Here is a 13,632-nt window from a genome sequence, read left to right on the forward strand (position 1 = left end):
TTCTCTCATTTCCCAAAATGTACCCATTTTCAATCTGCTTCTCCCTCTGATCCCCACCTCCTCTCTCCAAACCCTACATGTCACTCATGGTCTCCTTCACATTTGCCCTGCCACTCTTCTCATCGTATCTTCTTTGCACAAACCCGTCCTCTTGCTCTCTGATCTTCACCCTTTCATTTGTCTCTGGTCCCTTCCTGCACCTCCCAGATGCCCTCTCGCTGCAGGAATGCGCTGAACATTGTGGTCACCACCCTCTTTGCTGCGGTGGTCCTCTTCGCCATCCTGCTGGCCTATGTGACAGGTGAACAATGTGTTTCTTGGGGGGGAGGGGCATGTGGGGGGGAGGGGCATGTACTGAATGATCCAAAAAGAATCACCAGAATAAAGTGTTGGCGTTATACATTTCTGGATTCCATCTGGAAACCTTCCCTGAAATCTCAACATAGATTTGAAACAAAGTGGCAATGAATCGAAAACGTCACCGTCTTTCCCACGTTAAACGCAAATAAATAAACTTCAACAACTTTAGTTGTGTGTAGGCAAGTAAAGACTTGGTTAATTTAGTTAGTTTAATTAGTTTGGTTATGTGTAAAGACTTGGTTAATTTAGTTAGTTTAATTTGTTTGGTTATGTGTAAAGACTTGGTTAATTTAGTTAGGGTTAGGGTTATGGTTTAGGTTATGCTTAAACCCTGGGGAATGAACAGGTGTGAAAAGCAAATGTTTCCACCGTCCAGCCACCTCGACCACAACACCTTACTGGCTGACTTAATGAAATCTGAATGAAATCTACTTAAATCTACTTAATGAAATCAGCAAATTCTCTGAATGGTTTTAAAAACCTTCTGAAAACATTATTGCTGAGTAAACTAGAGTAATGTACGAGCCTTGCATTGTAATGGTTATTGAACTTGTGTGTTTTTGTTGATTGTACTATTTGGTTAATTTGATGTTATCTATGTCCTGTTCTTATAAGACCAGGGACCATGTTGGAAATACGTATTCACACTTTTAGATGTTTATCCCTTGGATTGTCTTCTGTTATATCCATGAATAAAATCAATTAATCAATCAATCTACTGGCTATTTCAAAAGGCCAACTGTGACCACAGCTTGTTAGTGTTATGATTATTAAGTTACATCTAATCACTAGGCTTAGCCAGCACAGCTAACTCCTACCGTTAATACAGTCTGTCCCTCAAGTGATGCATTCAACTTGTATCCTATGCCTCACTTGACTGTAGTATGTGTGTGCAGTTTGTCTGTTACTCACCACTTCCAGTAATGTCCTGATGTCTGAGACTAGCAGGCTCGGACCTGGACTCTGTGACCTGGGTGTCCCCTTCAGGACCTGTACTCTGTGACCTGGGCGCCCCCTTCAGGATCTGGACTCTGTGACCTGGGTGTCCCCTTCAGGACCTGGACTCTGTGACCTGGGCGCCCCCTTCAGGATCTGGACTCTGTGACCTGGGCGTCCCCTTCAGGACCTGGACTCTGTGACCTGGGTGTCCCCTTCAGGACGTGGACTCTGTGACCTGGGCGTCCCCCTTCAGGACCTGGACTCTGTGACCTGGGCGTCCCCTTCAGGACCTGGACTCTGTGATGTGGGCGTCCCCTTCAGGACCTGGACTCTGTGACCTGGGCGTCCCCTTCAGGACCTGGACTCTGTGACCTGGGCGCCCCCTTCAGGATCTGGACTCTGTGACCTGGGCGTCCCCTTCAGGATCTGGACTCTGTGACCTGGGTGTCCCCTTCAGGACCTGGACTCTGTGACCTGGGCGTCCCCTTCAGGACCTGGACTCTGTGACCTGGGCGTCCCCTTCAGGACCTGGACTCTGTGACCTGGGCGTCCCCTTCAGGGCCTGGACTCTGTGACCTGGGCGTCCCCTTCAGGACCTGGACTCTGTGACCTGGGCATCCCCTTCAGAACCTGGACTCTGTTACCTGGGTGTCCCCTTCAGGGCCTGGACTCTGTTACCTGGGTGTCCCCTTCAGAACCTGGACTCTGTTACCTGGCTGTCCCCTTCAGAACCTGGACTCTGTTACCTGGGTGTCCCCTTCAATACCTGGACTCTGTGACCTGGGCATCCCCCTTCAGTACCTGGACTCTGTGACCTGGGTGTCCCCTTCAGGACCTGGACTCTGTGACCTGGGCGTCCCCTTCAGGACCTGGACTCTGTGACATGGGCGTCCCCTTCAGGACCTGGACTCTGTGACCTGGCCGTCCCCTTCAGGACCTGGACTCTGTGACCTGGGCGTCCCCTTCAGGACCTGGACTCTGTGACCTGGGCGTCCCCTTCAGGATCTGGACTCTGTGACCTGGGCGTCCCCTTCAGGACCTGGACTCTGTGACCTGAGCGTCCCCTTCAGGACCTGGACTCTGTGACCTGGGCGTCCCCTTCAGGACCTGGACTCTGTGATGTGGGCGTCCCCTTCAGGACCTGGACTCTGTGACCTGGGCGTCCCCTTCAGGACCTGGACTCTGTGACCTGGGCGTCCCCTTCAGGACCTGGACTCTGTGACCTGGGCGTCCCCTTCACATCCATTTCCCGGTTTTAGGATTGGGCCAGCTCAGGTGCTGTTGGTGTGGACAGGGTGATGTGAAGTGCACCCAGTGCATGGTGACGGTGTAGTGGTGTGTCGTCCTCCTGACTGTTGTCACCTATCCACCTCTGTACCTCCAACCAGTTGTGGCAATCAGCGCCACACTACCTGCTCTGCGGCTTCTCCCCCGTCACCAGTAGAGCAGCAAGTTAACCAGACTGACGTCAGTCAATCTCTACATCCTAAAATCTCCACCTCAACATAGAGCTAAACTACACCTACACCAAGGCGTGTCAGATCGTTGATATAGACTTATCTAGAAACGTCATATCATATATAGATATCTTTCATTCAAAAACGTGGTACACATTGCAGAAACGTACAATACCAACATTTTATTCAGTCAAAAACAATGAAGGTAGCCATGTCGCGACTCTTCTCCACTGTGGTCCTCAAGGTTACCAGTTCATCATGTCTTGACTCTCATCCACTGTGGTCCTCAAGGTTACCAGTTCATCCACACCGAGCAGCACCACCTCTCCTTCGGCCTCTATGGTGCCTTCCTCTCGCTCCACCTGTTCCTCCAGAGCCTCTTTGCCTTCCTGGAGCACCGTCGGATGAGGAGCCCCGCGCGGCCGCAGCACCTGCGTCGCTCCGTGGCCCTCTGCATCGCCGCCTACCAGGAGGATCCCGACTACCTGAGGAAGTGCCTGCGCAGCATCCGTCGCATCTCCTTCCCCGGCCTCAAGGTGGTGCTGGTGGTGGACGGGAACCGGCCAGAGGACCGCTACATGATGGACATCTTCCAGGTAGGGATGAAACGATTGCCGATTTTATGATGAACTGCGATACAATTCCTGGCGGTTAATATTACCGTTTAAGAGTTTGAGTGATCATTAAAACCGTGTTTGATTGCAGCACTTTGAAAAACACAGTAAATACTGTCCCTCATCAATGAAAGTTAGCAACAGTCTTCCAGAAGCAGGCACGCAGTGAAATGATTTGACTGAGTGTATCAGTACTTTTTGAACATTTTCAGCACATTTGAACAATACCACGATAATACTGATAAGCGTGATAATTTTGGCCACTATCGTGATATTAATTTTCATAATGTTTCTACTGCCAGGAGGTGATGGGCGTGGCTAATGTTTCATCTCTGCTTCCAGGAGGTGATGGGCGGGGCTAATGTTTCCTCTCTCCTTCCAGGAGGTGATGGGGCGGGGCTAATGTTTCCTCTCTCCTTCCAGGAGGTGATGGGGCGGGGCTAATGTTTCATCTCTCCTTCCAGGAGGTGATGGGCGGGGCTAATGTTTCATCTCTCCTTCCAGGAGGTGATGGGCGGGGCTAATGTTTCATCTCTCCTTCCAGGAGGTGATGGGCGGGGCTAATGTTTCATCTCTCCTTCCAGGAGGTGATGGGGCGGGGCTAATGTTTCATCTCTCCTTCCAGGAGGTGATGGGGCGGGGCTAATGTTTCATCTCTCCTTCCAGGAGGTGATGGGGCGGGGCTAATGTTTCATCTCTCCTTCTAGGAGGTGATGGGCGGGGCTAATGTTTCATCTCTCCTTCCAGGAGGTGATGGGGCGGGGCTAATGTTTCCTCTCTCCTTCCAGGAGTTGATGGGGCGGGGCTAATGTTTCCTCTCTCCTTCCAGGAGGTGATGGGGCGGGGCTAATGTTTCATCTCTCCTTCCAGGAGGTGATGGGGCGGGGCTAATGTTTCCTCTCTCCTTCCAGGAGGTGATGGGGCGGGGCTAATGTTTCATCTCTTCTTTCAGGAGGTGATGGGCGGGGCTAATGTTTCATCTCTCCTTCCAGGAGGTGATGGGGCGGGGCTAATGTTTCATCTCTGCTTCCAGGAGGTGATGGGGCGGGGCTAATGTTTCCTCTCTCCTTCCAGGAGGTGATGGGGCGGGGCTAATGTTTCATCTCTGCTTCCAGGAGGTGATGGCAGGGCTAATGTTTCATCTCTCCTTCCAGGAGGTGATGGGGCGGGGCTAATGTTTCATCTCTGCTTCCAGGAGGTGATGGGGCGGGGCTAATGTTTCATCTGTCCTTCCAGGAGGTGATGGGCGGGGCAGACCAGGCCGGCAGCATGGTGTGGAAGGGGAACTACCACAGCGACGGCAGCGGGGGTGGGAACGTGGGAGGAGGGGGGAGGAGCACGGTGCATATGGAGGAGGCGGCTCGCGTGGCCCGGCTGGTCAGAGGCTGTCGGTACTCCTGCGTCATGCAGGAGTGGGGAGGGAAGAGGGAGGTGATGTACACGGCCTTCAAAGCGCTGGGGGACAGCGTGGACTACGTGCAGGTAAGAACCTCACGCACATCAAACAAGAGAGTGGATGACGTGTATATTCAAAGTCATATCTTAGCCTTGGTTAACCCATTGATACCTGTTGCAGCATTTGTGTGTGTATCCCTGTAAGACCGCGTATGACGCGGTTCGCGGTCTTAAAGGGATACACACACAAATGTGGGGTATACACGCAAATGCTGCATCAGGTATCAATGGGTTGAAACAGTCCTGGATCAGTCTGGACTCCAGCCTGCCCCCAGTGGCTCAGTCTGGACTTTGTAATTTGTGATTTTCACAAATTACAAAGAAGTCCACCGAGCAATCAGTCCCGCTGCTCCCGAAGCAATGAGCAGTAACATGAACATTCATAGAGTAAACAGTCATAAGTGCAGTTATTGCAGAAATAGACTCAATAACAACAATTAAACTAAAACAAGACTATGCACGTATGGTTTTTGCCGTTCTTCCGAGTGGAAACGGATTTGACTGAATCCTACGCCGATTCAATTTGGCGATGCTGATTGGCTGAAGGAGTTGTCTGTCAAGCGTCAAGGCAAGTACTCCCAGCCACTGAAATTTCTGTGGACAGATTGGAGTCCAGACTGATACGTAGAGTGAAACAGGATGTGACATCACGTTATCAGGATGCTCTTAACCAGGCTAGCCAATGAGGGCAAAACAGTAATGGTGTCTCCCGAAGCAACGAGCATGTTAATGTTAATGTTAGTAAACAGCCATAAGTGCAGTTATTAGACTCAATAACAAGAATAAGAGGATGTATGCACCAGCAGAGTTTCTCACTGGAAAAGACACTTTCACCATTCTTCTGACTGGATTTAAATTTGCATTTGGCGATGCTGATTGGCTGAAGGAGTTTGTCAGGCAAATAAGTCATAAAAGTGGTCCTTGTTCGTGAAGATTATCCTGCTGAACACAAATTTCCACTCCCATAAACTTTTGTTAACCACAGACCTTATTTCATGCATTCAACCGAAATCCCCATTCTAAAACCCCATAGTCTTTTCCCCTTACGAACCAACATGGCAGCGATTTGCTACTTCTGACTCATTCCTGCGATGCTCTATTGTGGAATGTTAAAATCCACCAACACATCTCTCTGCCCTGATGATGGTAAAACATAAAAAACATCTTGGTGCGTAGTTTCATTATGAACTAGCTGACAAATAAATGCTTTTTGTCTTTTTCACCCCTTGGATGATAATTGTTGATATTGTGTTGTGTAGAGTGCTCTTTGCTGTTATGCGAACCCACTGCAGTGATTTTTCTGCTGATTTGTATCTTCTAGATAGCTTTCCTTCCCTGGCTGAAGGCCTTAGAACGTTCCCATTAAAGAGCAATAAAAGGGTGAAGTCCAGCAATAGCCAGAGATGATCACAAAGCCATCTCACAGGCTGAGGCTTCTTTCTATTCATCTCCATACTCCCAGCAGCCAGATGCTGTACTGCTGATTTAGACATCTGCAGTGCTTCTGTGCTCAGCAGTGTGCTGGCTGACACACAGGGTGGCTGTGTGCCTACGCATGGAAAACATTTAAAACAGCTATTTGAGAAACTGAACATTGTTTGGTCAGTTTTAGTTTCAACGGACCGGGATCTTGACTTTTCAGTGTGCGGACTTTATTTCTTTATTCCAGTTGATCATGTATTTGTCTGCGACCTGCCTACTGAGCAGATGTGCTGCTCGACGTTCTTCATTGAATCATTTTAACACATTTCAGAAAAATGGCTCTTCACGATGTCAATAGAGCCTTTGTGCCCCGACATGTGGCCTTGTGCCCTAAAGAAATTGCAATGCCGAAGGCCAGATGGCCACGCCCCTAAAGTGACCAAATTCCCACCCTGGTCACAGGTCATGTGACCTGTCAGCTGACCTGGTGCTGTGTGATTACAGGGACGCACGCAGCTGGGATCTCTGTCAGCAGCCTCTCATTTCACTGCTGGACATCCGGACGTGATACTTTGACAAACAGGCCATTCTGCAACACCTGCCCCTCCATTTGACCCCGCCCCAAACCCCTCCCCCTGCATTCTGCAACACCTGCCCTTCTATTTGACCCCGCCCCAAACCCCTCCCCCTGCGTCTGAAAAATGATGTTTGTTTGTTGTGTGTTCAGGTTTGCGACTCGGACACAGTTCTAGACCCAGCATGCACCATCGAAATGCTGAAAATCCTCGAGGAAGATCCAATGGTGGGAGGAGTCGGTGGAGATGTACAGGTAAGACACTTTACAAATGTGGGAGGGGTCGGTGGAGATGTACAGGTAAGACACTTTACAACGCTGGTGTTCAGTCATGAGCAATGGAGGCCCAACAGTAAGCAGGTCTTTATCCCAAATGAAAACTACTCCAGCTGATTTCTCCCCTCTTGGGGTGAAGAAGTGACACAAATCTGTGATTGAGCGAACCTATAAAGTATATGACCTTTCTTCCTCTTTTGACCGTTGCGTCCTGACCTGTACAGCGCACGACGGCAGGGACAAAACAAAAGAAAAAACGCTCCGTGCCTGTGTGGTTTGTGCGTGTTGGAAGCACTCTGGGCACGATTTCCAAAGCGTTCTCATATGAAATACACACGTCCTGTCTGAGCAGCCAATAAGAATACAGCTCTAATCCAGTGTGTGGGTAATCCTTTTTTGAGCTACTTTTTGGGATGGAAACTTGACAACTCTTTGCCACCAAGACACATGATTGAAAACCACATTCCAGTGATTAGAATGTAGTGCCGCACTGTGTGTGCATGATCTCAACTTGATGATAAATGAATCCTTACGTCCTTCTCTTCTCCCTCTCTCTCTTCTCGTCTCTTTTTCGCATCTCCTCCAGATCCTCAACAAGTACGACTCGTGGATCTCCTTCCTGAGCAGCGTGCGCTACTGGATGGCCTTCAACATCGAGCGGGCCTGCCAGTCCTACTTTGGATGTGTCCAGTGTATCAGCGGCCCGCTGGGGATGTACAGGAACATGCTCCTCCAGCGCTTCCTGGAGCCCTGGTACCACCAGACCTTCCTGGGCTCCAAGTGCAGCTTCGGCGACGACCGCCACCTCACCAACCGGGTGCTCAGCTTCGGCTACAAGACCAAGTTCACGGCGCGCTCGCAGTGCCAGACGGAGACGCCGACGCGCTACCTGCGCTGGCTCAACCAGCAGACTCGATGGAGCAAGTCGTACTTCCGCGAGTGGCTCTACAACGCCCTCTGGTTCCACAAGCACAGCCTCTGGATGACCTACGAGTCCGTGGTCACGGGCTTCTTCCCCTTCTTCCTGGTGGCCACGGTCATCCATCTCTTCTACCGGGGACGCCTCTGGAACATCCTGCTGTTCCTGCTGACGGTGCAGCTGGTCGGGATGGTGAAGGCCACCTACGCCTGCTTCCTACGAGGCAGCCTGGTCATGATCTTCATGTCGCTCTACTCTCTGCTCTACATGTCCAGCTTGCTCCCTGCCAAGATCTTCGCCTTGCTCACCATCAACAAGGCGGGATGGGGCACGTCGGGCCGGAGGAAGATCGTCGTCAACTTCATCGGCGCCGTGCCCGTCACAGTGTGGGCCGTGGTGCTGCTTGGAGGCGTGGCCTATACGATCTACTGTGAAACACAGGAGGCGTTCAGTGACACGGAGAAAGCCTTGTTGATAGCAGGGACGATACTTTACGCTTGCTACTGGGTCATCTTGCTGGTGCTCTACCTGGCCATCGTGGCCAAACGCTGCAACAAGCGGGAGGAGCAGTACCACCTGCCGTATGCCGAGGCATAAGGACGACTGCTGGTTTACTGCAGAGTGATTCTAGCAGGGTTCTACTGACCCGCTCATCTGCTAGTTACACTCACTGATCATGTCTGAGCTCTGAGCCGGTTCTGCTGCAAAGCGCTGTCTCTCATAATGTCTCTGAGCCGCACGATCCAGGAACGCTCTCATGTCTTTATCAACGGTGCTACGAAGAAAAAAAAAACAGTGTGAATCTGAAGAGCATGAATGTGATCCAGTTGGGAGAGACTCTGAACAGCTGTCACTCAGCTTTGAGATGATTGGATAATATGTTACAGCACTCCTACTCTGCTGAACGGTGCTTCACATTGCAAAACCAAACCAAACTGAAAAGTGACCCAGGTTCTTCAGTGCTGGTCTGGTCCTTCCATACATTTCTAATGGTGACATTGCTCAGAAGGACAATAGGCGATTTATGGGTAGAGGTTAGCCAGACTGTGAGAAAGGTGATATAGCAGTGTTGGTGCAGTCAAATGAAAGCAACCATCTCATCACATCATAACAGAGCAGGCTGCTCTCTCATCTTCATCTTCATCATGATGAAGATGAGAGAGGCCACAGAGACCTAACAGGTCTTTCTGGCTGCTCTCTCATCTTCATCATGATGAAGATGAGGCAAGGAAAGAGATTTAGTGTTGCTGATCGCAGAATAAAAGGGTCTGAGGCAGAAAACCTTGAAGAGAGAGGAGATGTTCTAGCCTAGGCTAGAGATGTTCTACTGTCTCAGTCACACTACATGTGACTGGATGTCAGCTGAATGGATGGTTTTGAAGGCTGAGAGCGGTTAGGTCTCAGATCAGAAACATGGTTCTGAATCATTGACCCATGTACCATATTCCCATAAGCCATGAATATCACAATCATCTCATACAGTTGTACTGCTGTTATGATTTGATTTACCAGTATAGACAATCTAACATGTGTACACATATAACATACAGTTATATTTTTGGTGCTGTTGATCAGTGTCAAAAAAGGAACTTATGACATCCTGGTCCAATTATCAATTTACAGTCACCCGTGGCAAATCAGTGGGTCGTAGTTTTGTTCAGTGGTTCAGAGGTTTTTTGTTGTTGTTATTTTTTGTTTGTTTTGTATGGCTACTTTTATACAGTGTAAAGGTGCCAAATCATGTTTGCGTAACAGTAACGTTTCACTACTGGACATGATTCTAATGACCGTTGTGTTATATAATTAGACAAATACGTATTCACTCGTTCAAAGACTGATGACCAAAGAGATGATTTCTGAAGTGAAAGGCTAACAAGTGAGGCACACAAGGAAGGAAGCCTTTGCTTTTCCATTTCCCCCCATTTCAAATTTCAAACATATCGGATCAGTGATTTTCAGAATGAACTCACACAGAAGGCTTCAATCACAAAAGGCTTGTTTGAATGGAGAAACGCCCCTCGGCAGGCAAGTCCCCAATCCTTTCTTCAAAATGTGAGTAGTGTCCGTGTGTCGGCATTAGGTGCCTTTCTTGCTTTACACAGTGGAACTTTCCACCCTTGTGCCATTGAACTTGTGTTTACAGTATATATATATTATATAGTATATTATAGTATATAGTATATATATTATAGTATATAGTAGATATATGATGGTTTTCATTTGAGAGGACTGTCAGTTGAAACTTGAACGTGCAAACAAGACACATACAGAAACAAAATGGTGTTTCCAGGCCCGCTCAGCCTTCCTGAACCAGCAATGCAAGAAGTTCTGTTATCTGCTGGTACATTTCCATGTAAACTGACAATGGGAATTTTCCTAAGTCATTATAAATTCTGTTTTGGACACAATTCTCCCATTCATACCAAATGGAGAATATTCCAAATGACTTCCTTGGTGTTTTCTTCTTGCTGTCTTTTTTACGACCCTGTTCACGCATTTCATTTCTATTTCACTCTACTGTACGTTCGCTTTAAAAAAAAATCCATTTTCAAGAAATAAATTGGACCAATGCATAAATGTTGTAACGTTAAAAATACCCGCAACGCATATTAGGCACGATCTCTTACTCTGCACAACAACACATTGTACGCGATGGACCTTCTCCTCTTGTGTTAATGGAGGTATAAAATGTGTTGGTCCAGGTGAAGTTTAACACCACAGCTTAGCACTAGTTGGTTTGGCTCTGAATCAGCCTATGTTGATGGGAGGCTGAAAACTGTAAGACACACAGGCATCATCTCCCAAAACATGACTTTTGGAATGTTTTTGCAATTGATGAGCGAGGAGACACCAAGGAGACCACATAGAAACCAGCGAGGAGACACCAAGGAGACCACATAGAAACCAGCGAGGAGACACCAAGGAGACCACATAGAAACCAGCGAGGAGACACCAAGGATAGACCACATAGAAACCATCACCCCCTCGTTCCACTGCATTGGATACGAGTTGATCAGAGTCACGATGCTGCTTACTTGAGCCAGGAGGAGGGAGGGCAGATTTGATGCATTGCATTCACATTGTACACCATAATAAACCGTATCTGACTTAAGTAAAATACATGAGCTATGGTCTTTTCAAGAGCGTAAAACAAACACTATTTGAACACTATTATGAAAAAAAATGTATTCCCTTTTTTTTTTATCTTTGATCTCACTCTAAACCACCCTGGGGACTTACTGACCTTTTGATAAGCGAGGTTATGTGAGAAATGTCAGTCACAGAGTCAAATGACTTAGGGCTTTAATTTGAACATGCTTTTCAGCATGAACTTGAAAACATGTCACCAACGTGCCTGTGTGCGTGTGCATGCCTGAATGCAAAGGAAAGGGAAGAGAAGTTTCATAGCTGCTGAATGAATCGCTCCCTTCAGTCAGCGCGCAGTAAAAGGGGGGCTTTTGACTTCTGTGGTTCCACCTCCACATATTTACACGCCAACATGGGAACCGCCTTCATCAAACAAACACACAGATCTGGAAACCCTGAGCCATCAGAAGTGTGAAAGCACTTGAACCTTGACGAGAGCTTCGATCAGGCCCCAAAAAACAAGCCCGACCCGAACGCGGCACGTCCCAGTGGCTGCATTTATGGGCCCGAGCCGGGGCCCCAACCCCAAATGTTCTGAGTAAGTTGGCCATTTATCTAAACTATAAACCCGTTGTCTGTTCAGTTATGTCTGACCACCTGGCCCCGGCCCGTGGGCCTGGCCGGGCTCGAGTTCAGGAAGAGAATCGAACCTCTAACCTTGACCAATCCCTGACGGCCTGCACATCTCTCCCACACATGCGAATGCCCCAAATCGATCTCTCTCTGTACTCTGTCGTATTACTGCCCTCCACAGGACAAGGATTTAACCAACTCTTGCGATCAGCTGGTGGTTCTCATTCTGGTCAAAGATCAAACAGAAAATGATAAAACTCCGATGTCTGACCCACTTTCTGTTTTATACTGTAGCTATTTGATGCATTCTAGGAAAACATGCTTAAAGGGTTACAATTCTAATGATCTAATCTAATGATTTTTTTCCCACCACTGATGCAGAGTTGGCTGTTGGGCAAGTTACTTTAAAAATGTAATATAGGCCTACTACCAGTGGTGGCTGGTGAGCTTGGAAACAGGGGAGGAAGCTAGTGCGGCACTAGCCCCTTTTCCTTTTATAAAAGTAAAAGGTTTTCTGTGCAAGGCGAATAGAAACTCACGGTCATATTAATATAATTCAAATACTATTCAACTTAAAAGGTCCCTTCAAAACATATTTTAAGATGCATAAAGACTATACTTTAATCGTCTAGTCTTAATCACTATGGCCCACTAGCTCAGAGAGTTGGATTGCTGTCTAGCAGTTTGGTGCTTGTGGGTTTGAGCCACAGTGACTTTTGAGGTTGTGGGTTCGAGCCTCAGTCAGTTTTGAATGTCGACAGCCAGAGGAAAGAGTCATTTAAAGCCCTGAAAAAACCTAATTCAATCAGTCTGACTTGGTGGCACAGAGAGTAGGCTTGCTGCCTGGCAATATTGAGACCTCAGCCACTTTTGCGGTCGTGGGTTCGAGCCTCAGTCAGTTTTGAATAATGACAGGCAGAGGGAAGAGACAAGAGCGCCCGGAGAAGAGCTGTGAGTGTGAAGGGCAGCTGGTGGTGTGAAGGAATAATACACACAGTGACACCGGGGCCAGAGGTTGTGGGTTCTAATCCCGTTCAGCTGGCACTGCCTGGAGCTAAGGGGGGGGATGTTCTCCCCCCCTGACCTCTGCAGAGACATGAGCTGAGGGTTATGAGACAGAAAACCACAGAGAGCTGAAATTTTACTGACATCGGAAATATGTTTTATGTAACTGTTCTGGTTGCTCCTCCTGGCTGCTGCTAGGCGTAAAAATAACTTTTTGAAAAACTGCTCTAGACTCAGTATATGACATGTCTGGATCTCTTTGCAGTCTGTCCACAGTGTCCATTTCAGTGGATCTGTAGGAGGCGCTGTGTCGCTCTGTGTATCTGCCTGTAGGAGGCGCTACGCTGGTGATGTTAAAGACAGGGCAGTGCTGTAATATGTCTCCTCCATCAGGAATCGAACCAACAGTCTACCTGTCAGACAGAGACAGCGACACAGCCGCTCAGCTGACTGAGCTATGAGCTGTTGGGAGTTAAGCTTCTGATTTCTACACACTGTATTCACACTGACAATAACACAACATAAAGAGTGAGACAGGTGAGATTTCTACCAGTGAGTTTAGCTAGAGTCAGGGACTGACTAGTCTCCTTCATCAGCTTATTTATATCAGTGTTCAAACTACTGGTGATGATAAAGAAGGATCACTGCTGCAGCTTATAATGTGAGTACTGCCCAAAAAAAATTGGGTGTTTTTTTTTTCCGTGTGCGCGCCATACCTGTATACAGTGTGGCATAATTGTGCTTTAAGTAAAACAGTTGTCTAATGGTAAAGTAAAGGCGAAATGAATTATGCAAAGGACAAATAATATGAAAACGAATAAGCAAGAATATGAAAATGGATTAAAAAATGCACATTTTAAATTGCATTTTGCAAATCAGCATCAGTCTTTC

At 47.9% G+C, this 13,632-nt stretch overlaps 1 protein-coding gene across 1 annotated transcript; it reads left to right on the plus strand.

Annotated features, from left to right (window-relative positions):
• Window positions 1-207: 207 nt before the first annotated feature.
• has3 (hyaluronan synthase 3) lies at window positions 208-8,613 on the plus strand (the record flags this gene model as incomplete). Its single annotated transcript, XM_083654658.1, has 5 exons — window positions 208-301; window positions 3,048-3,352; window positions 4,607-4,852; window positions 6,975-7,076; window positions 7,684-8,613. The coding sequence occupies 5 exons, from the start codon at window positions 208-210 to the stop codon at window positions 8,611-8,613; spliced, it is 1,677 nt and encodes a 558-aa protein (XP_083510784.1).
• Window positions 8,614-13,632: the final 5,019 nt, after the last annotated feature.

Source organism: Poromitra crassiceps, assembly GCF_964638095.1.
Source record: "Poromitra crassiceps genome assembly, chromosome: 18".
Taxonomy (NCBI): Eukaryota; Metazoa; Chordata; class Actinopteri; order Beryciformes; family Melamphaidae; genus Poromitra; species Poromitra crassiceps.